A 23308-nucleotide genomic window follows, 5' to 3' on the forward strand; every position below is an offset into this window, starting at 1 on the left:
GAACAGCAGTTCCCAGATTTCAGGGTGCATCAGAAGTCACCTGGAAGGCCTGGAAGTGCACACTGCTGGGCTGCTCGCTTGGAGTTTGATTTGGCAGGCCTGAGTGGAGCCCGAGAACCGAGCTTTTCTTTTTCTTTTTTTTTTTTTTTTTTTGACAGGCAGAGTAGACAGTGAGAGAGAGAGACAGAGAGAAAGGTCTTCCTTTGCTGTTGGTTCACCCTCCAATGGCCACTGCGGCCGGCGCGCTGCGGCCGGCGCACAGCGCTGATCCGATGGCAGGAGCCAGGTGCTTCTCCTGGTCTCCCATGCGGGTGCAGGGCCCAAGGACTTGGGCCATCCTCCACTGCACTCCCGGGCCACAGCAGAGAGCTGGCCTGGAAGAGGGGCAACTGGGACAGAATCCGTTGCCCTGACCAGGACTAGAACCCGGTGTGCCAGCGCCGCAAGGCAGAGGATTAGCCTAGTGAGCCAAGCGGCCTCTCTGAGAATCACCAAAAGCCTCAAGTCCCAGCCCTGGGAACCCGACCACTGGGCTGGGGTCTGGAAGCAGAGATGAGACTCTAGCTTGGGATTCCCGGCTCAGGCCTGCTCCCTGATGGGGGTGGGGGTGGGGGTTCTTCCGGGGCCCAGGACACACAGAAATGGAGGGAACTGTCACAGGGAAGTGGAAGGGGGACTTACTGGACAGTTGCCACCTCCAAGATGGACTCACTTGCCTGGGAGTGCAGGCCTACCTGCTAGTGCACTTGCTCTGTTGCCTTGGGAGCACCAGGGCCTGAAGCCAGCCTGCCCCAGGCAGCGCTCACCGCTGTGTGTTGTGTGTCCCCTGCAGGGTGCCCAACCTCTCTGCTACCTCCGCAGTACAGACAGGGGAGTGCGAGCCTTGGCGGCTGCTGTCAGGGCTCCCGGAATTGACTTGCGCTCCCAGGACAGCAGCTGGCACGTAATGACGGTGGCCCAATGCCCAGAGCTCAGAGCCGGCACACAGCCGCCGGTTCCCAGAGACACAAATGTGCAAACTTTTTTTTTAAAGCGTCGGTTTTGGGGTCTCGGGAGAACCCAGACTTTGCTGGGGGTGGGGGTGGACGACCCCGCAGGTCCCGGCTGCAGATTCCAGCTCCGGGTCTCAGGCGCCCCTCCCTTGCGGGGCTTGGGGTTTCCTGCCTAAGGAGGCCCGGCTCGAGGCGGGGGAGGAGGGGTGGCATTTCCTGGCCGCGCCGCGTCACCGTCCAGGGACGCTCGAATGTTGTGCTGACCGACAGGCACCAGATGCTATTTCGGACGGCGCCCTGCTTAGCACGCAGTTTCCGTTTTTCCGGAGGCCGCCGGACGCGGGGAAGGGGGAGGGTGTAAACGTCACAGGTGCGGGGCGCCCTTGTGTGCAGGAGTGGCAGACAGATCCCAGGACTGTGCCCCCTGCCGTGGCTTCCAAGAAACATTCCCAGCAGTCCGTGGTCCTCCAGCACCCTACTCTGGGAGGTTTTTAAGGCGCTGTAAAGCAATCTGACAGTCCGCAGGTGCCTCAAAGGCGTCAGAAGACAAAGCCCAAGGCAAAGTCCTTCCCATGCCCCAGTCTCCAGGGTCAGATAGCAGAGCCCCCCCCACCCCCGGGGAAGGGAGTTCCTGGGGTGCTGCCACTCCCTCACCCCAACCCCACACAGCCAGTTGTGAAGTTTTATATCCTAAATACAGGTCATTTTCATTCTCTCTTCTCTCTCTCATCTTTCATCTGCTGGTTCACTCTCCAAATGCTCACCTGAAGACAGCAGCCTGGGCTCCCACCTGGATGAAAAGGACCCAGGTAGTTGAGCCATCACCTGCTGCCTCCCAGGCCCATTAGCGGGCAGCTGCACGCAGGCCCTTGGATGTGGCGCGTGGGCCTCTCCGGTGGCGTCAGCTCCGCAGCAGGCGCCCTGCCTTCTCGGTCCCCTTCACACCTCTCTGCTGGTGCAGCAGAACAAGCTCTGATCCCCTCCCCTGGCCCAGCAGCCTTGGTCCCAGAACTGATCTCCCTCACCCCTTCCACCCACCCACACCCCCTCGCCACACTGCAGCCTAAGAGCTTTCTAGAAATGCAAATCTGGTCCTGTATGGTGCACCATGCCCACCTTCAAACCAAATTAAATGGGTTCCCCCAACCATTAAATTGTCCAGTGGCTTATTCCAGCCATACTGGGCTCTCCTCTGCTTCTCTCATGAACATGGCCCTTCTGCTTTCAGCCTTCAGCCCAGCTGGTTGCTGGGCCCATGTGGAATGTTCTGGAAGCTCCCTCCTCCGCACGCCCAAATCTCACTCTTGGCTTTCATTCCAGGCCTCATTTTTGGAGGGGGTCTCCAATGTGGGAGTGGTTGGAGGGCCTGGAGCCAGGAAATGACTTGCCCTAGTGTCCCACAGCCCGCGAGCGGCAGAGCTGAGTTTCACACTCAGAATGGCATGACTCCCACTCTTTCTGTTAAATGAGGCAGCAAAGTCTAGGGCCCGGTGGCAAGGGCGGATTGGACTCTTGTTCTCAGACAACAGGCAGCCCTGCTACCATGGGAGTCTGTGACAGTCCCCTGCAGCCCAGCTCCTGCCAGAGAGCACCCGGGCCAGAGGAGACAGGCTGGACTGAGTGAGTGAACCGTGTGTTCTCCATGTGTGTGTGTTGGGGGAGGGGGTAGTCCTGATGAGCGTCACACTCTGGGCTCAGTCCTTGACAGGGACTCCCGCTGGGGTCACCGTGGGAGCTTTCTCCAGCTCTCAGGCTCCAAAGGGAGCTCAATACCAGAGACACTAGAAGGAAATCAGCCTGGCCCAGCGGCTGAGGTGGGGGACTGCTGTTTGGACACGGGAGTTTAGGTCCTGGCTTTCCCTCTGGGCCACTGTAAGTTTTGGCCAGGCCACCTCCTGTGCTTTAATTTCCTCTCCAGCCAGGACACACATGTGAGGCTGACCCCAACACAGGGCCGGGTGCACTTCCATATGTTAGCACCCTCACCACCACCTTTGAAGGTCATTTTACAAGGGGCCAGAATTTGTGGCACGCATGGCAGGTTAAGTTGTCACTTGGGATGCCTGCAATCCCATATCAGAGTGCAGGTTCAAGTCCCAGCTACTCTTAAGCTTCCTACTAATGCATCTTGGGAGGCAGCAGATGATGGTTGAACTACTTGGGTCTTTGGGGCTGGTGCTGTGGCATAGTAGGTAAGTCTCTGCCTGTGGTGCCCACATTCCATATGTGCACCAGGTTCGTGTCCCGGCTGCTCTACTTCCTATCCAGCTCTCTGCTAATAGCCTGGGAAAGCAGAAGATGGCCCAAGTGCTTGGGCTCCTGCACCCACTCAGGAGACCTGGAAGAAACTCCTGGCTCCTGGTTTCAGATTAGCTCAGCTCTGTCCCTTGTGGCCATTTGGGGAGTGAACCAGCAGATGATTCACTCTGCTATCTCTCTGCCTCTCAAATAAATAAATCTTTAAAAAAATTAAACCACATACTTGGAGCTCTACCCATCATATGGAAGACCTGGCTTCTGCTAGCCCAGCCTCAGCTGTTGCAAACATTTGGGGAGTAGACGATCAGATGAAAGATATGGAAGATCTCTTTTGCTGCTTTTTTAGACTTATTTATTTTTACTTATTTGAAAGGTAGAGAGAGAGAGAGCGAGAGAGAGAGAGAGAGATCTTCTATCTGTTGATTCACTCCCCAGATGGCCACAATAGCCAGGGCTGGGCCAGAATGAAGTCAGAAGCCAGAAGCTCCACCCAGTTCTCTCACAAGTGTGGCAGGTACTTGGGCCACCATCACTTGCCCTCCCAGCCACATTCCTAGGAAGCTGGATTGGAAACAGAGCATCTGGGACTCAAAGTAGCACTCCAATATGGAATGTGCATCCCAGGCAGCAGCTTAGCCTGCTGTGCCACAATGCTGGCCTCTTTACTTTTCCAATAAATAAGCATTTAAGAAAGAAGCCAAACTCTCCTACTTTGAAAAAGCCATTTTATTTCATCCTCACATTTCTGTGAGATAGGTATTAATCCCCATTTTACAGACGGAGAGACTGAGGGACTAAGTGACTAGTGAGCCTGTGCCCTCTCCCCTGCACCCGAGACCCCGGTCATTGGGCTGGCACTGAACCCAGGGTCCTGCCCCAGTGTTGCTGCGGTTCCCACCGTAAGGGCAGTGCAATCCCCCAGCCCAGCCTAGGTTCTGGCTGCCCCGCTTCATCAGCTGAACACAGAATAGACCTCTTGCCGAATTTCCTGGAAACCAGGTTCCACGGCTCACTAGGTCTCCGACACTGGGAAAGGTGCTTTTTCTCTCTGTGCCTCAGGCTCCTTATCTGGAATTAAGGATGATACAAAGATGACAGAACGCAATTGAAAATAATAACCCCTTCTCAGGGTTGTTTATGAAGATTAAATAAGTTAGTATCTGTGCAGTTCTTAGAATGGGGTCCAGTAGCAAGATTAAAATGCTTGTTAAAAACACTCTGTAGGGCTGGCACTACGGCTTAATGGGAAAGCCACAGCCTGCAGTGCCAGCATCCCATTTGGGTGCCGGTTCCTGTCCTGGCTGCTCCACTTCCGATCCAGCTCTCTGCTATGGCCTGGGAAGGCAGCAGAAGATGGCCCAAGTCCTTGGGCCCCTGTATCCACGTGGGAGACCTGGAAGAATCTCCTGGCTTCAGATTGGCCCAGCTCTGGCCGTTGCGGCCATATGGGGAAAGAACCAGCAGATGGAAGACTTCTGTCTCTCTCTGCCTCTGTAACTCTGTATTTCAAATAAATAAACTAACTTAAAAAAATTACTATGCAGGAGTGGTGTTTGTGGGCTCAGGCCTCACCACTCCGTCCCAGGAGTCCTCTGGGTTTGAGCTGCCAGCTCCATTTTCAAAGCAGAAAAGGACCAGGGCTAAAGGGGTTGGAGGGTCGGGGAGGGAGGAGCTGGGGGCTTTCTGGGATCAGATCTGCAGGGGTCCGGGACCCTGGAGAGGGAGGACTGGGAGGTGGCAGCTTCGGTGTTGCCGCAGTCTTCAGAGTCAGGGACAGAGCCAAGGGCTCAATGGAAGTCGCTCAATGGAAGCCTGTGGAAGGCCGAGGGCCTGTGGCTGGGGGCGCGGGGCTTCCCGCGAGGCCTCGGGATCCGAAATGGAGGCTGGGCCTGCCCGGGCGGCCAGCGCGCAGCTCCGCACGCGGCGCCTTCCGGAGCCGGTCCCCTCTCCTCCCCCCTACCCCCACCCCCGGTGAATTTGCCAAATTAAAATGAATCATTTGGCCCATAATGGCCGAGGCGCTTATCGGGGGCGGGCGGACCCGCGGCAGTGCCTTATCTCCGCGGCGCACACGGCCCCGCGCGCCTCGGCCCATGCTAACGAGGCCCCCCGAACGTGAGCGGGATTAGAGCGCGGCGCGGCGCGGCGCGGCGGGGCCCGGCGCGGGCGGCGCGGGGCGCGGGGCGCGGGCGCGGGCGCGGGCGCGGGCGGGGCGGCGGGCGGCGCGGGCGGGGCCGGCCTCACGCCCGGGCCCGGCCTCAAAATGGCCACGCGCGCACCCCCGCAGCGGACAAACGTGAGCATTGGGGCCTTTGGCCGGGGACGAGCGACCTGCGGCCTCCCGCCGAGTTCCTCCTCAGTCCGCCTTCTCCCCGTCCACGCCCGCAGAGGGGGGTTCCCGCTCCTCGCGGCCCTTCCGTGGGGGGCATTTTCCACGGACGCCCCCGCCCCTCCCGCCGCCGCCGACTCTTCCTTCCTTCCCCTTCTCCTTACGCAGCGCACAGCAACGCGCGCGGCGGCGGTTGGTGTTCATTTCTCCCCGGTGTTGTGTGCATGCGGTGGGGTGGAGAGTGCGCGCGTGGGCGCTGTGGGCCATGTCGACTGCTCCCGAGCGAGGCCGTCCCGCCGCAGGGTGCGTGTCCGAGTATCGTGGTGTGCGCCGTGGGTGCGTGGCCCCGGACCCCGCGAGGCCCTTCCGCCTCGTCGTGACTGTAGCTCTCGCCGACGCTCGCGGGCCGTGTGAGCTGGGCTGCGGCTCTGCGTGGCGGCGGCGGCGGCGGCGGACGTGTCCTGGAGGTGTCGTTGTTTGGCCGGGCGCGCGTGCTCCCGGCTGGGTCGGGTTGCGCGTCCGTGGGCGACAGCGCGGGTGTGATTTCGTTGTGTCGCACTGGACCGTGCGCGGGCCTGACCCTGCCGGCTCGTGATGTGTGTTGGCGGCCGTCGCGTGGGGCCCCGGCCGTGCCGAGGGGTGCGCCCGTACGCTAGCGTCCTTTGGCGCTGCCCGCGCAAAATCGTTGGGGGCGGGAGTGGGGGAGGGCGAGCGAGGGATCGCGGCGGCATGGGGGGCGGGGAGCGGGCTCTCACATTTTATTCCAAATTATGATGTATTCTGGAGCCCGCGTAGACGGGGATGGGCGGACGGAGCCCGGGCCAGTCGGTGCCTCGGCGCAGAGGGGTGCGCCGGTGAGCGGCGGCTCTTCCCGGCTGGAAGCCGAGCGGCGCTCGCTCAGGCCGGCACCTTCAGGCCGCGTTCGCGCCGCACGCGGGCTTCGTCCATTTCGGGTTAGTGTTGCGGGTGCGGCCACCGGGGTCTGGGGGAGGGGTCCCGCTCCAAGCTTCGCGGCTCGCGAGGGAACATTTTTCCCCGCGGCGGGACCGTCGCGTCGGCTTCGTACAAGGGCGGGCTCAGCTCTGCTCCAGCCCGGGAAGAAGCGATTTTGTTTGGCCTTTTACTGTAACCGCTGCTGTCCTCTTCCTCGTTAACGGCCTGTTTTAATTAAAATAATCGTCCGAGAGCGCGGTCGCTGGGTCCCGTTAGCGTCTCTGCGGGGAGAACAAAGCGACGCGGGCTTTTTTCCCGGCTTCGTTTTCTAAGTTGCTGGGTTCGGGGTAGGGAGAGGAAAATGGAGAAGAGGACGGGCGCCTAGAGTCGACCATAAAGCAGACGTCCCCTCCAGGCTGACAACGGGGATGGGTGGCCCCCCTCCCCTCCCCCAACGGGATTAGACGAAGAGAAAGGAAGCCTCCGCGGTGGATGGGAACCCGAGGAAGAATTGTTCCACAAAGCCTCGGCACCGAAGAGGCCCTCGCGGTGGGCGCCGGACGGTGCGGGCAAACCGTATTAAACAGAACCCACCGGGGGCGGGGGGAATAAAAGCGACCGGAATTGGGCTACAGCCTCGTCGACCGAATCGGTTTGTTTTTATCCGCCCGCCCTTCTGCCGCGCACGGTGCTGCGGCGGATCTTTGGGGTTCTGCCCGTCGAGATCCCGAAAAATCGAAACCTGTTCTGTAGGGGCGGTGGAGAGGGTGGGGACTCTCTCCCCTTTTCTTGGTGTTTCTTCTCTTCCCTTTCCCTCCTTCTTCCTTCCTCCTCTCCTCTTCTCCTTCCTCCCCTCTGCCTCTTTTTCTTCGCCTTAGTAGGAAAAAAAAGGCCCCTAATAGATCGCGTATTCATCCCCCCCCCCCCCCCCGTTGTGACTCCATTCCTGCGGCAAACTGCAGCCCTTGGAATTGGGTTCTGGTTTCGTTTTGGGGTGGACGTGGAGAGCTGGGGGTCCTGGAGAACAGGTACTCCGCGGTTCTGCCCTCTGGACCAGGGTCTGAAGACGGCATTAACCTTTCCCAACACCCCCACCCTCCATCCGCCTCAGCCCCGGTGCTGTCCCTTGCGACTGTGGCGGCAGCTCGGGCCTGGCCTGGGTGGCCGAGCAAACCGCATAGACGCGTCCGCGCTTAGAAAACAAGCTGGGCCGCGCTGAGGCAGGCCCGTCCCTGGTGGAGGGCTCCGAGGCGGCCCGGTTCCGGGCGCGCTGCCGGGAGTGGTCGCACTAAATCGTTGTAGCTGATTGGTCAGGCGGAGGGGTCTCTTTTCACGGGGAAGGCTCCAGACACCTGCAGGTTGGGGGTGGAAGGCTCTTTGCGAATCCCTGGACGGGTTGGGGGGTGGGGGACGTGAGGTAATTCCCAGCCACTGACCCCCATTTCTCTCTCTCCCTCCCTCTCGCCCTCCCTCTTTCTCTCCACCCCCATCTTTCCTGGAAACTCGCTTTGGGCGCGGCAGTCCGCCCAGGACCACACGGCAGCCTAACTGTTGGCCTCTTAGGGAGCGACCAGGAAAGCGAGGACGCCTCCATCCACAGTCGCGACCTCAGCCACCGCCCCTCTCTGGTGGAGGAGTAGGGACCCTATTTAGAGGGGCCAGTCTCTCTAAATATGCCCCAGGTAAGTTTGGGGGGGGGGGCAAGGCTTGGGTCTCCGCCTGGGGTGGGCAAGACTCCCGCAGCGAGCGGGCCCAGTCTGGGATTGGGTGGGGGAAGGGAGAAGCGAGGGAGGGTTGGAAATGGGGGATCCGGCCGCCCGGAGCCGCCGCGGTGGCCTCCAGCAAGCCCTTGCCTTTTTCGCCCTGGGGAGAGCCAGCCTGGGTGGACCTAGTCCTCTAGGACTGTCCCCTGGGTCCGGGTTCTGTGGCTGCCTTCGTGAGGCGGGGAAACTTTGGGGCGGCTCTGTCCGAGTGCTGCAGGCCGTGCCTGGATCTCCGGCAGGAAGAAGGGCAGGAAGAAGGCGGCAGCCATCCTGGCCGGCGCGGTCCCTACGAGGGTGGGCCCTGACTGGGCCCTGAGGCCTAGGGCGGGACCGCTGGAACACCGCTCGGCTCCTGCGGCGAGGGCAGAGTCGCACCGCTGGCTGCCGGCTTGGCTTCTGGTGCAGTCTCCCAGCTCTGCTGCGGTGTAGGGGCGGTATGGGTGCGGTTAGAAGGGCTGGAGAACGGGTCTTAGGCAGAGGCACCGAGGCGGTTTTCATCTGAGAAATTCTTCCTGGGGGAGGGGGGGCGTTGGGAGCTGCCCCGCAGCACCTGCCAGGGAGGGTTGCCTGCCCCCAGGAAGGAGCCGGCCAGACCTCCTTGTTCAGGCACACTCGGACAGAGTAGGTCGGGCCGTCTGGAGGTGCGGATGGGTGTTGGCGACTGCACAAAGACGGGAGCTGCAGTGCTTGGTACCTTACTCAGGAGCCGTTCAGCCTCAGGCCTGCTCCTACCCAGGTTAAAAACACACACAAAGCATGCAGGCTTTCCTTTCTCGTCTCAGACACCCATTAGGGGTCCTCTGGTGGCGTCCTCCAGGGTGTGGAGCCCTCGATGGGTGATCCTGGTTGCAGAAGAGTCAGCCGGGTTTCTGGAGGTCTTGGAAGCAGCGGGGACTGTGCAGTTCTCCAGGGAGCCTTAGGGATGCGGGTGTTTACCGGCATCTGGGAGAGGGCATTGGCTAGGGTCATCTCATCGGGAACATGCGCTCCCCTTGCCCCCTTGGGAACCGGTTCCTGTGGAGGGAGCTGCAGAAGGAATCAGAGGGGACAAATGAATCCTAACAGCCTGGGCACAGTTGTTGTTTGCAGGGCACACCTTTTGTCACTTGTTTACAGCTGAGGCTGAAACACCTGGGTCAGGGAGCTAGCACCTTGGGGCTTGGATGGCTGGCCAGGGACTGCTGTATTTCTGGTGTTCTTCCCAGCCAGGGGGAGTGGAGGAGTGGCTGGATGTTGCTGGTGCATTTCCAATGGCCAGGGGGTCTCAGTGGCACTGTGGATATTGGCCCTATTGTCTCCGCCATAATTGAAAACTCACTCCTAATGAAGCCCAGTGCACCTCCTGCCCCTGCAGCTTCTGTACACCAGATCTGGGACAATTCTAGCACTTCTGGGCTGGGCTGGGAGGGTGGCAGCCCCCGAGTAGGCGCACAAGAGTCTTCGTGTGCTCAGTATCTGCTGCGATTGGGCTGCGCTCCCCCAGGAGGCTGCAGAAGGTCCAGACTCCCGTCCGGGAGGGGAAGCGTGGTTCCCAGCCCGACCCCGGGGCAGGGTGTTGCAGTAGCGGAACGGGAGCTCAGTGGCTGCTGTGAATGGCTTCTTGGACTCTGGGGCCAAATTGGATTTTTGTGCATTTAGTTTCTGTTGTAAAAGACTCCCAATTATATAATTCTGAGAGCAGAAGCCTTATTTTGAACAATCGCGAAGCCTGTCTGGTTGATTTTATGTGTACAATTAAAATAACTCACAAGCGTCCCTGACTCTGAACCCTGAGTCTCCAGGTTTTTCCGTTTCGGTTGTCGGAGTGGGGAGGCTGGCTCCAGCTGGAGGGAGCCGAGTGATGGAAGAGCCCCAGTGCTTTGTGGGAAGTGGGGTGGCTGTGATCCTCCTGGAGGAAGGTGGGGGGGGGGTCCCTGGGAGTGTAAAACAGACTGGGATTCTGGTCTGGCTGTTGCAGGTGCGTGGTGCTGACTTGAGCATTTGCCACAGTACTTTCAAATGCATCAAGGAGGGGTTCCTCCCATTTCCCAGAGAAGATCACTGAGTCCCAGATGGGGCAGGGTGTCTGGAGGAGTTCAAGGGCCTTCTTGAAACTCAAACCTGCTTTTGTACAGGAGCTGGGACTCCCCTGGCCTGGGGGTGGGGGTTGGGGTGGGGCATGCTCTGAATGTCCAGGCTCCCTCGAAGACCCGGTCTCACTCCCGAGTCCACTGAACAGAATGGGGAAGGGCATGTGGGCTGTCATGCCAGGATCTGCTGCCCTTGTCCGTCCGTCTTCCTTTGGTCTGGGCGGTGGTGGGGGGCTGCCGGGGTTGCTTGGTGGGATGCACTCCCTCTGCAGGGTGAATATGTGTAGGGGTGGAGCTGGTTCTTCTGGGTTATTCCCTGCCAGCTCAGGCTCGGTGCACCCCAGTCCTTGTGGCCTCCATCCCCTCTCCCCACATGTGCTCCTCACCAGGTTTCAGGGTGTGTGTGTGTGTTGTGGCAATGGGCAGTGGGGGGGTATCACTGGGAGGTTCCAAAAGTACTCTACCTTTGCCCCATAGCCCCCCACCCCCGCCGCCAAAACCAAAGCGGGGGTGGGGTGGAGGTGGGGTGGGGGTAGGGGTGGGAGAGCGCGGTCGGGGTTTATTCCCGCCCCTTCCCCCAGGCCCGAGGAGGAGGGTGTCGGAGATCTTTCTCGCCTCTTTGTACTTTTCCTGCCTCCTTCTCTGATTATTGCAGCGGCTGGATTCCCTCTCTTTCTTCTCCTGTCCCTGTAGTCTTCTCCGACCTCGAGTCTCTCGGCCCTGCCTCGGTGTCTCCCCTCGGCCCCCTCCGGAGACACCCACCCCCCCTCATCTCGCCGCAGCACGTGGCGCCAAGTTTCGTGGCCTCTCGGGTTTCGCAGCGCCGCGCCGAGCCCCCATCCCGGCCCGCGCCGGTGGTCTCAGCGGGCGCCCGCTATCTGTTTGCCCGCAGGATGACCGAGCAGCCGCCGAACGAGGCGGCACGCAGTGACCCCCAGCTAGAGGGACGGGACGAGGCCGAGGCCCGCATGGCCCCCCCGCACCTGGTCCTGCTGAACGGCGTCGCCAAGGAGACGAGCCGCGCGCCGCCGGCGGAGCCCCGGGTCATTGAGCTGGGCGCGCGCCCCGGCCCTGGGGGCGGCCCCGCCGGTGGGGGCGGCGCCGCGCGAGACTTAAAGGGCCGCGACGCAGCGGCGGCCGAAGCGCGCCATCGGGTGCCCACCACTGAGCTGTGCAGACCTCCGGGGCCCCCGCCGGCCCCCGCGCCCGCCCCGGCTGCCGCGGAGCTGCCCGGAGACGGCCGCATGGTGCAGCTGAGCCCGTCCGCGCCGGCGGCCCCCGCCGCCCCGGGCCGCGCGCTGCTCTACAGCCTCAGCCAACCGCTGGCCTCGCTCGGCAGGTGAGGGCCGGAGGGACCGGCGGGACGGCCGGGACGGGACGGGACGGGCGGGTGGGCAACGCGGCCAGCAGCCCCGGGCCCTCAGCGCTTCGGCAATGGACTGGGCTCCGGCCGGCCGTGGCTGTGCGGCCGAAAGCCGCGAGAGGAGGGCGCTGGAACCCGGGGGAGGTAGAGGCTGGAGCCCCCGTGCGGAGTGGGAAGGGAGCCCTCGGAGAGCGCTAGTGTGGTTGGATGTGGCTGCGCGGTGCGCCCGGCTGCAGCTGAAGAGATGGGTGTCGCCTTGGGTGTGCGGGTGTGTGGCTGCGGGTGCTGAGTGCGCGCGTGGCAGGAGGGACCCCCCACCCCACTCCCCGTGTGTGGGTCCCAGGCAGGAGTGGCCATGTGCGCTCGGGGTGAGGGGGGCTGAGGGGAGAGAGAGAGAGAGACACGCTGGGGGAGAGTGAAGGAGAGGGAGAGGGAAGGAAGGAGAGAGCGAGCGAGCAAGTGCAGGAAAGCACCTGGGGGTGTGGCAGGAAGGCCCGCTGCTCTCGGTAGCCTGGGCTCCCAGTGTGAGCACCCGCTGCGCTGTGGGGGCTCCTGTGAAGGTGGGGAGTGGGATCCTGGAGTGAGTGTGGGGAGCCCCGGGTCCTGTGAGCTGAGGCTGGGGTCAAGATCCGAGCTGCCTGTGTGGGCACCTGTTTGGGAATGTATGGGCGCTTACTGCCTGTAGGAGGGGTGTGTGTATGTGTATGTGTGTGTGTGTGTATGCATGTGCATTTGTGCCTGCTCCACCTATTTGTTTCCTTCTGCCTGAGTGTGTGTGTGTGTGTGTGTGTGAGAAGGGATGTGTAGATTTGGGCCCCCGTCTGTCTCATGAGGGGGGTGCGTGTGTGGTGAGTGAGGGTGGGTAATGCTCCTCCTGTCCCCCATCTAGTGTGAAGCAGGGTCGCCAGGGCCTGGGGGCTCCAGAGGTGTGGGGAGAATCCCTGGGGGCTGCTTTTCCTCTTCCACGGGTGACGATGTGACCTGGCTGCTCCCTCCCACAGCGGGTTCTTTGGAGAGCCTGATGCCTTCCCCATGTTCACCACCAACAGCCGGGTGAAGAGGAGACCCTCCCCCTACGAGATGGAGATCACCGATGGTGAGTCTGGCCCCCCCCCCGCCCCGCCTCTGCCTTTGTACACTTGGGGTGGGTTACAGCCCCTGTGGGAGGGGACACTGGGTGCTGTGTAGGAAGGAGTCTCACATCAGTGGGAAAGCCACGTGGGAACCCCAAAAGTGCTGAGGCCCCTTCACCCTGGACCTGAGCTCCCAGTCCTATTGAGAGGGGTCCCAGAGAGGGACACACGGTGGCGCTTAGCCAAGATCTCTGGTCTGGTCCCCATCCCTGTGCCTCTGGCCGTCAGTGCTGAGCCCGGGGATCCCCCACCGTTCCTCCCAGTTGCTCTGTGGAGTGTACAGCCTGCGCCCTGCCCTGCCTGGGATTGCACCTTCAAGTGTCCCTTCCCAGGTCCCTGCACTCTGGGATGAAGCCTGAGGTTCCCTTCCTGACACCATCGATGCTGCCCTGCCCCCCCACCCCCAGGAGGGCCTCTGGGCTGCACTGTGAACTCCGCCCTGAACTTGCCAGGAGGGATTGGATAAGTGGGAGACTTGGAGGAGCCCCGCCCTCTTCTCGGAACTGAGGGGCTTCAGCAAGCCAGTGGCACAGAGCTCCGGCAGGAAGGGCACCTGAGGCCTCACAGCCACGCCTGCAGTTTTGTTGGAGGGATCCCAGTGTGTGTGTGGGTGGAGCTTCTGGAACGGAGCCCTCTGCAGTGTTCCGGAGAGGAGGGGTCTGGGGTTTGGAGCAGAAAACAGACCCTGAAAGACCCAGGAGAGCAGGTGCTGTAGGCGCCAGTAATGCTGGGCCAGAGGGGTCTGCTGCCTAGGGGAAGGGGTGCTGCAAACAAGAAGTGGGCGGGGCCAGTCCTGCAGGTCCCCAGGCGAGGACACAGGATGGGGTCTGGGGCGGCCAGGAGTCCAGGGAGGCCATAACCCCTGTGTCACCAGGATTTACGAGCGCCTCAGTGCTGGGACATGGAGAGGTTGCTGGAGGAGGGGCAGATGCAGGAGGAGGAAGGGGTGATGGGAGGGGGCTTCTCTGGGGAGGATGCAGACAGCAGTAGGCAGACATGTAGGGGAAGGGCAGGCTGTGGGGATGCAGGAGATGTGCATGGATTTTCTTTCTTTCTTTTTTTTTTTTTTTTTTTAAGAGTTACTTATTGATGCCGGCGCCATGGCTCTATAGGCTAATCTTCCACCTAGCGGCGCCGGCGGCACACGGGTTCTAGTCCCGGTCGGGGCGCCAGATTCTGTCCCGGTTGCCCCTCTTCCAGGCCAGCTCTCTGCTGTGGCCTGGGAAGGCAGTGGAGGATGGCCCAAGTGCTTGGGCCCTGCACCCCATGGGAGACCAGGAGAAGCACCTGGCTCCTGCCTTTGGATCAGCGCGGTGCGCCGGCCGCAGCACGCCAGCCGTGGTGGCCATTGGAGGGTGAACCGATGGCAAAAGGAAGACCTTTCTCTCTCTCTCACTACCCACTCTGCCTGTCCAGAAAAAAAAAAAGAGTTACTTATTGGGTCCTACACTGCAGCAGTGCCTACGACACCAGCATCCCATCTGGGTGCCGATTTGAGTTCTGGCTGCCCACTTCCGAGCCAGCTCCCTACTAATGTGCCTGGGAAAGCAGTGGAAGATGACCCAAGTCCTTGAGCCCCTGCACCCACATGGGAGACCCGGTTGGAACTCCTGGCTTAAGCCTGGCCCAGCCCTGGCTGTTGTGACCATTTGGGGAGTGAACCCGCAGATAGAAGATTTCTCTCTTTCTGTCTCTGCCTTTCTCTCTTCCTTCTAAATAAATAAATAAGTATTTATTTTTAAAATATTTGTTTATTTATTTGAAAGGCAGAGTTAGGGAAGGAAAGACACCATTCTCTGGGTCACTCCCCAAATGGCCACAAAGGCCAGGGCTGGGCCAGGCTGAAGCCAGAAGCCAGGAGCTTCTCCTGGGTCTCCCATGTGGATGGCAGGGGCCCGGGGACTGGTGCATCTTCCACTGCTTTCCCAACCACATCGGCAGGGAGCTGGATCAGAAGTGGAGCAGCCGGGATATGAACTGGTGCTGATATGGGATGCTGGCAGCTTAACCCACTGCGCCAGTGTGGACACTTTCTACCATTTACTGGATACCTGTGTGCCTTGTACCTTCCTTATGTGCTCCATTTTTATTGTATTTTTTTACTTTAAAAATTATTTTGTTTGTTTGAAATGATGGCAGACACACAAACACATACACAAAGAAACAGAAATTTCCCATCCGCTGCTCATTCCTTAGCTGCCTACGACAACTGGGGCTGGGCCAGGCTGAAGCTGGGAGCCCAGAACTGGATCCGGGTCTCCCAGTGGGTGGCAGCGACGCAGGTACTTGAGCTGCCACCTGCCACGTCTCAGGGTGTGCATTAGCAGGCAGCTGAATTGGAAAGGCAACTGGGACTTGTTGCAGGGACTCCAGTGGAGGATGCGGGCGTTCCAAGCAGCTTTGCCAAGTGCCTGCCCCAAAGTTATCTTTTCATTCCATTTTCTGTGAACTTCTGGAGTTTGAAGTACCTTTGTACATATTGTTGGAGTGGTTTGATATAGTTCCATGCATGTGTACAATGTGTAATGAACAAATCAGGGGGAGTGGCATGTTCAGCACCTCAGGTGTTATTGCTGCTTTGTGGTGAGGACAGTCAGAATCCACGGTCACTCACTGATGGCTGCAGCCGTCCTGCTGTGCTGTGACTGGAACGTCACCTCTCCTCTAACGGGATTCTGCACCTGTTGGCCACACCATTGCTTCCTTCCCTTCTCAGCCTGTGGCGACCTCTGTTGATTTTTATTTAACCCTCACGTAAACCCAGGAGATGAGTGTTAACTGTTTCCGTTTCACCGATGGGGAAACTGTGGCTCAGAGAGGTGAAGCAGCCTGCTGAGAGTCACACAGCAGGGCCCTGGGCCATCCTCCTAACACTCTGGGATACTTCCCTCCTTCCCCTCTGCATCTACCCCCCTCCCCGGCTGTGAGAGCAGTGGCATCACCCCCTCCCCCGCAGCGAGGAGCTGTCTCCAGCTCACTGCCTTGGTCTTGGCTGGTTGCAGGGACTGGTCCTTCCATGTCACAGCCCTGGAGGCCTGACGACAGAGACTTGCTTCCTTGGAGGCAGCCCAGGGCGGGGCTGCCCCGCAGGTGTGCTGTGTTTTTCTCAGCTAGGGTCTTGCCTTTGGCCAAGTGTCAGCTGGGCTGGGGTCTGGAGTTTGGGAAAGCAGCTGTAGGCAGGGTAGGCAGGGGACAGGGAAAGCTGGAGAGGTAGGGGCGGGGCGGGGGGATGGGAAGGGGAGAGAGAGAGAGAGAGAGGGGACCAGGAAGTGTTGGCCTGGAGAGCTGCCTGCATCTCTGCTTCAGTGGGGCGTTGTGGAGGTCTTAGCCCTTCTGCTCCCTCCTCCCCCACTCGTGTTTCCGCATATTGAGGGCTGTTCCAGGGGCTCCTGGAAGAGGGCAAGTCGGGACCCAAGGGCTGGCCGTTCCTTCAGCAGGTGGGTTCCCGGGACTCAGCAGCCCTAGTGTGGGCAGGCGGGAACGGAGTGCAGGGCTTTGTAGCGCAGGTGCTCAGTCCCTGCACACTGGGGTCTGCCCAGCTCTGACAGCAGAGTGCAGGGAGTGTCAGTGAGTGCTGGGCCAAGCCGAAGCAGGTGCAATGCAGACATGGGCAGACTGAGGCCGCCTTTGGAAGCTTGCGTGGTGCCTCAGGCCACGGCTGTGCGTGGCTCACTGCGCTCCTCTCCTGGGGGTGAGAGCCCACGAGTGATTCCTGTCCCCACTGGCCTCTGTGCTCCTCTCCTGCCACCCACCTGCCATCAGCAGGCGCTTCTGAAGCCCCTGTTCTGCTCTCACTCACCCATGCCTCAGAGCAGAGTCCCCAGGGCTCTGGCCCTGCCGGCTCTGACGTTGTGTGCGCCTCTCCAGCCTGGCCAGCCTGGCTGTTCCTGTGCCATGGCCCCTGCTCACCTACTCTGCCTCACCGTGCAGCCCCATGTGTGAGTGTGTGGGGGGTACTTGCTCATCCTCTCGTCCCCATTAAAGTGTCAGCTCTGTGAAGACAGAGGCCCTCGCTGTCTTGTTCACCGCTGCTCCCTAGTGCCTGGTTGTTAGTAAAGATCCCATGAATGCAGAGTAGTGGCTATTGTTTGCTGAGTGCTTGAGCTGAGCCAGGTGCTGCCTTAGGGGCTCTACCCGTGTTAGGCTTTAGACCCCTAGCAATCTTGTGATTCGACTTATTTGCATTATCGCCGGTCTGCAGGTGGTGAAACCAAGGCAGAGTTTAAGGGACTTGCCCAGAGTCACCTGTCTCGTGGCTAATGGCTGGGATTTGAACCCGGGAAGTCTGGCTCCAGAGTCTGTCTTCCTACAGAGTGAGCGGATGAATGAGTGAGACACGGTCCCCATCCTCAGATGCCCCCCAGCCCAGAGAGGGAGACAGGCACACCCAGAACTGTTACGAGCCACGAGAGGGGGACAATGGACCCTGCTGCTTGGTGTGGTGGTCCTGAGGGGTTGAGGGGCTTGTTGCCGGGGAGGAAATGCTGGATGTGGGGTTTGGAAAGGTGAGTTAGCATTTTCTAGGTCCAGGCGCCCCTGGCTGCCTGCATTTGGCACCCCTTCGGGCAGTCCCTGCACGTCACCCTAACCCTGTCCTCCCGCCCCCAGGCCCCCACACCAAAGTCGTGCGGCGCATCTTCACCAACAGCCGGGAGCGCTGGCGGCAGCAGAACGTGAACGGGGCCTTCGCCGAGCTCCGCAAGCTGATCCCCACGCACCCCCCGGACAAGAAGCTCAGCAAGAATGAGATCCTGCGCCTGGCCATGAAGTACATCAACTTCCTGGCCAAGCTGCTCAACGACCAAGAGGAGGAGGGCTCCCAGCGGGCCAAGCCTGGCAAGGACGCTGTGGGGGGGGCCGCGGGCGGGGGCGGCGGGGCAGGGGCTGGTGCGCCCCCCGATGACCTGCTGCAGGATGTGCTCTCCCCCAACTCCAGCTGTGGCAGCTCCCTGGACGGGGCAGCCAGCCCGGACAGCTATACAGAGGAGCCGGCCCCCAAGCACACGAGCCGCAGCCTCCATCCCGCCCTGCTGCCTGCCGCCGATGGGGCTGGCCCCCGGTGATAGACTGTGGCCACCTGGGACCAGCCAAGAGGTGCCCTTGGGCCACTGGGACTGCAGCCTTGGGGGCAGGTGTGATGAGAACTGGGATGGACCTGGGGGCATCCCTCGCTGTCTGAACTGTGGGAAGCCTTCCCTGAGCCTTGGGCTGGCTTTCTGTTTTCTGCCTCAGTAGGAGAACAGAAAAAGGGGGCATAGTGGTAGGTACTTTTTCTGAAGACGGCACGGTCTGCCCTCTCCCCGCCCCCGATCCTAAGACTTCCCACCTAGGAGGCTCGAAGGGCACTGCGTTTGGCCCGGGCACAGGAGTCCTGGCTCTGCCAAGACCTGGTGGGATCGGCACTCACCTGAGGCCAGTCACAGCCTCTGCCTTGCTGGGAACCCCTCCTGAGCTGGCTGAGCTGGCCGTTGTGGCCGCATCTGTCCGCACATAAAGGTACCCAGCAGCTGCCCATTTCCTGAGCCCCGTCTTCAACCAGGCCCGTGCCAGTCCACCCAGTGAGCGGGCTGCTACAGGAGTCACAAGCCTCCAGGTACCTTCTCAGGGCCCGGTTGAAGCAGACGGCCAGGGGGCAGCCTGCTGTCCATCCCTGGGCCAGAGGGTTGGGAAACCCACGGCCCTGACTACTCGCCCTGGAGAGCAGAGTGCTGCTTGCTCCTCACCGAGACGCCTTCCTGTCCTGTGGCTGCGGGGACCCAGTGTGCAGCCGTGCAGCAGCCCCGGCTGGACTTGGTGTGAAGGCAGAGAGGGAAAACGACACTAGAGTGAAATGGAGCAAGAGGTATTTTGGGCACAGGGGCTTCAACTCCCGCACCTCAGCGGGTGCTGTGCAGGCAGGGGACGGCAGCCCGGTCCTGCCTTCCCTCCCAGGTGCGGACAGGAATTCCCCTGCCGCAAGACGCTGTTTTGCCGATGGTCTGGTCTGCGTTCTGAACTGAGCACACACCGTCCTGTGAATTCTGGGCAGTTGGGCTTTTTGCCTGACTTTAGTTGTTGCTGGGGTGTTTAGGTCTTGATGTGACTTGGGATGAGCCCCACTCGTAGGACATGGGAAATCTGGTTGGAGACCATGCCCTGGCTGAGGCACGCACGCACGCATGCACACAAGTCCCCTGATCGATGGTGCAGTGTTCATTCCCCGAGGGTGTGTGTGGGAGGTTGGCTTGATGCCATAGGAGGGTGTCCCTCCCAAAGCTGTATGAGAAACTTTTGTAAATCAAATCCCTGACTTTCATCTTTTAAAGAAAAACTCCAAGTCCTTTTGTAAAGTGAAGAATCCTTTTGTAGAGTGGACCACCGCCCCCTCGTTTACCTCCTGTGTCAATCCAGGCAGTGGGTCGTGTTTTTCTTAAGGCTAGGCCCTCCTGTGACCCACATCCCGCACCCATGGGACTGCCTGCTCAGAAGTCCTGTTATCTGTCGCTGCACCCTGTGGCTCCGTCTGTGTCCTGAGTACAGCTGCAGGCACAGGAGTGGCCCCTGCTCCCCTGCTCTTCCTCGTAAGCTGTGAGGTCCCTTTCGAGGGCGTGGGGTCAGTGTGGCCGCCCCTTGTAGCACAGTGACTCCCCATCCCGCTGCAGCGTCCCAGTCCTCACTTTGATGGGGAGGAGGGCTGGCTCCTTTCCAGTCCCTCCTCCCAGGAGATGGTGGGAGGAGTCTGTCTTAGGGCAGAACAGCTGTCCTGGACCCTGAGGCTGCGTTCCCTTCCCAGTAGATGAACTTGACTCAGCCACACTGAGGATGGCTTTGGGGACAGGTCACACGTTCCGTACGAAACTCAAGCAGGCTGGCCGCGTGGCTGGGATGAGTCGTCTTCCTCGCCGTCCCCTGCTCTCAGCCACCCCAGCCTGGCCTGTCTCCTGGGACTGGGCTCAGGACAGGAGACCTGTGAGCGCTCTGCTGTCCTCCGTGCCAGCCTGCAGCAGGATCCCCAGCCTGCAGCCTGCTCAGCATGGGGTGACTTACGTTGTAAACCGCTTGCGCCCCGGGTTTACTAGGATGGTCCTCATTGCTCCAGGTCATCTTCATTTCTGTCTCGGTGCAAGGCAGGGGACAGGAGTGAGAAGGGACCAGAGACAGGAACATGGACAGAATGGGTGAACCCAACTACCCAAAATGCGGGCCTGCAAGGGGAAGCACAAGGCTTTAGGTTTTGTACGAACTGGGGGAGAGCTGTAGCTGATTTTCTCGCTGCGTTCCCTGTGTTCTCCCTCCGCCACCTCCTGAACCTGTGATGAAATGCAGCATTTCAAGAACAATACCTGCACACAAGGGGGAAAATGTCAAGGTAGAAAACCATTCTGAGGAGGACAGAGGCGAATGGAACAACTGGGGGGAACTACATCTTTTAAGGAAAATTCATATTGTTTTCTTGGTAGTGGCAAATGACAAGATGGTACAACCTTTATCCTTTCCCAAAAATCCAACCAAGGGCACTGCATCTGTAGTCAGCCGACAGCCGTCCGTACTTGTGATTTCAGTGGTACGTGGCTCGCTGCCCGAGGCTTGCCCCTGCCCGTGTACATAGCGTGTGGTTTCTGCGGGCGGGCCCAGCACTTTCTGTCGATGTCGTACTGTATGTGATGAATTGCGTTGGTCTCTGCATTTTTTCTGCAGAAGAGGAGTGACCGCTCTAGGTACCTGGACCTGTGTGCTGCCCGCAGGCCAGCCCTGTGGGCGTGTGACTCTTCGCGAAAAAACACGTGGTGATGATGTGTGTATATATAAGGCTATATTGGGAAGATTTCTAAATAAAAGTTTTACAAGGGGCCCTTGGCCTGTGCTGGCTCTTCGCATCCCTGGGCCCAGGAGAACCTGCTTCCCCTCTGAAACAAGAAGTAGGTGCCCTGCCTCTGCCCCAGGGCGGGGCTGGCGTGCAGCTGGGGGGCTCCCCCTGAGGGTTCCCCTTCTCCCTCTGCCACGCCGCTCCGCCTCCTGCCGATGGGTCGGCTTCCAAAGGCTGGGCACTTGCCTCCTCATAGGTTCGGGGTAGCTGAAGGTCTTGCCTTAGGACCGCGATCCTCTGGAGACTCAGTGGAGGCTGCAGCCCATGCCTGCGTCTTGAGGCCTGGGAGCTCCGGGATGGAGGCTGAAGGCTTTGGAAGTTGCCCGCAGAGGCTGTGCAGGAGACCCTGTGGCCTGGGAGGGCTGCCCTGGGGGTCCAGGAGTGGGACTGTGGCTGCAGGCAGGGACTCTGGGGCAGGCCGCTACATGCGGACTGACCCTCAGAGACTGCAGTAGGGCAGGCAGGCGCGTCCTGTAGGGTACCAGCCTTTCTGTCTTTCACTCGTTCATTGGACAAATGGTGTTGAGCACCTGCTGCAGGGCCAGGTAGCGTAGAGCCTGCGGATGCAGCGCTGGGCGGATGCTGTTCTTCGGGAGCTTACATCCTGGCGGGGAGACAGTGACCGCCACACCTGCTCAGCCAGCATGAATTGGTAGATTAAGTACAAAGGGCTGAGTGTTAAGGGAAGAGCTATGCCAAGGGGGAATTTGAGAGTTGCATCATGCACTTGGGCCTGCCGGGTCAGCCCTGCTCATCCTGCCAGGCTCTGATCTTGGCTGCCTCGCTCCTTGAGGGAATCCTGGCCACAGCTGGGAGGGCAGAGGCAGGCCAGTGGCTGAAACTCAGGCTCTGGTGTGCAGAGAAGTGCCCCAGTTTTGAGAGAAGCCTGAGCATGCCTCCCGGGCTGTCTGGCCCTGGGGTAGGGAGCAGTGGGAGCAGGCCATGGATCTGGGAGGCGGGGGAGCTGGGCCCTGCACCCGGGCTCTGATCTGTGCTCGTGGGCCAGGGCAGCATGATGACAGGCTTGGCGGAGAGACAGCCGCAGACAGCGGCCAGAGAGCGGGCGGAGTGGAGAGTGGCGATCCGAGAGTGAAGCGCAGGGTGTTAAGGGTGGGGTGTGGGTCACGGGCTCCAGTGCAGCCAGCATGAGAAGGCCTGAAGGTGCTGAGTGGGCCCAGCAACCTGGAGGGCGCCGATGACGGTGATGCCGCGGCCCGGCAGGGGTGGGGCAGCGGCCTGACTGTCCTGGCCAGAGGATGGGAAGAGGAGAGCACCCGTTTCCGAAGGACTTTTCCTGGGAAGGGACGAGACACTCCTGTTAGGAGAGCAGGAAGAGCCTGTGAACTCTGGCCGTCACCACGGAAACTGCGAGGCAGGGGAGCTGGCCCCTGGAGGTGGTCTGGGCTGGTGACCGGGGCTCCGAACAGGGAGACTGAGGCCCAGAGAGGAAAGGAGGCTCTCTGGGGCCCCAGGACAGCACAGCCACTTGCCTGGCCTGCTTGTAGCACCTCATTATTCACCATGCCCTCATTCTGTTGCACTTTCTGATCCCCAACTCATTCTTTTGTTACTATTTCTCCTGATCTTCCAGCTTTACAAGCTCTCTGCTGTGGCCGGGAGTGCAGTGGAGGATGGCCCAAGTGCTTGGGCCCTGCACCCCATGGGAGACCAGGAGAAGCACCTGGCTCCTGCCATCGGATCAGCGCAGTGCGCTGGCTGCAGCAACCATTAGGGGGGTGAACCAACAGAAAAAAGGAAGACCTTTCTCTCTGTCTCTCTCTCTCACTGTCCTCTCTGCCTGTCAAAAAAAAAAAAAAAAAAAAATCAACTCATTCACTACTTTGAGAGAGAATGCTCATCCTCTGGCTCATTCCACAAATGCCTGCGACAGCCAAGCTGAAGCCAGGAGCCAGGAGCTCCATCCAGGTCTCCCATATGGGTGGTAGGACCCGTTAGCTTACCAGCTCCTCGGAGGGTGCGCGTTAGCAGGAAGCTGGAGTTGGAAGCAGTGCTCCAGGGCTCCGGGGCTCCAGGGCAGGCTGTCAGAGTTGCAAGTGGTGCAAGTGGTGGCTTTACCTGCTGCGTCTCAACGCCAGCCCAGGACACGAGCATTTCCCCTGGCTTCCTAACCACAAGGGTACTTTCAAAAATGGAGTTAAGGGGCCAGCCTTGTGGCGCAGCAGGTAAAGCCACTGCCTGCAACGCTGGCGCCCCAGGTGGGCACCGGTTCATGTCCCTGCTGCTCCTCTTCCAATCCAGCTCTCTGCTAGTGGCCTGGGAAAGCAGCAGAAGATGGCCCAAGCGCTTGGAACTCTGCACCCATGTGGGAGACCCAGGTGAAGCACCTGGCTCCTGGCCCAGCCCTAGCTATATGGCCATTTCAGGGTGAACCAGCAGATGGACGATCTCTCCTCCCTGTAACTCGGACTTTCAAATGAATAAATGCATCTTAAAAAATGGAATTAAATGATAAATTGATGTTGGTGCAAAAAATGTTGAAATCCATGCGTAGTTTTTTCATAATGTGCATTTTCCACGAACTTTTTGAAGGCCCCTCGTATTTCTCTACTTGCCCGCTGCTTCACCGAAGCGCCAGCTCGGTAGAGGTGAGGCCACGCCTG

The 23308-nt window shown here is 60.2% G+C and overlaps 1 protein-coding gene across 4 annotated transcripts; it reads left to right on the forward strand.

Annotated features, from left to right (window-relative positions):
- The first annotated feature begins 5486 nt into the window (after positions 1-5486).
- TAL1 (TAL bHLH transcription factor 1, erythroid differentiation factor) lies at positions 5487-20672 on the forward strand. 4 transcript variants are annotated; one of them, XM_051856504.2, is made up of 5 exons: positions 5487-5547; positions 8035-8195; positions 11238-11684; positions 12710-12804; positions 17450-20672. In XM_051856504.2, the coding sequence occupies exons 3-5, from the start codon at positions 11239-11241 to the stop codon at positions 17902-17904; spliced, it is 996 nt and encodes a 331-aa protein (XP_051712464.1). In that variant the 5' UTR covers positions 5487-5547; positions 8035-8195; position 11238; the 3' UTR covers positions 17905-20672. The 4 variants fall into 4 exon arrangements, with proteins under 4 accessions (XP_051712464.1, XP_051712460.1, XP_051712459.1 ...); XM_051856500.2 differs by lacking the exon at positions 5487-5547 and adding an exon at positions 5554-6533; XM_051856499.2 differs by lacking the exon at positions 5487-5547 and adding an exon at positions 5554-5883.
- The last annotated feature ends 2636 nt before the right edge of the window (positions 20673-23308 follow it).

The sequence above is a fragment of the Oryctolagus cuniculus genome, chromosome 7 (assembly GCF_964237555.1).
Source record: "Oryctolagus cuniculus chromosome 7, mOryCun1.1, whole genome shotgun sequence".
Taxonomy (NCBI): domain Eukaryota; kingdom Metazoa; phylum Chordata; class Mammalia; order Lagomorpha; family Leporidae; genus Oryctolagus; species Oryctolagus cuniculus.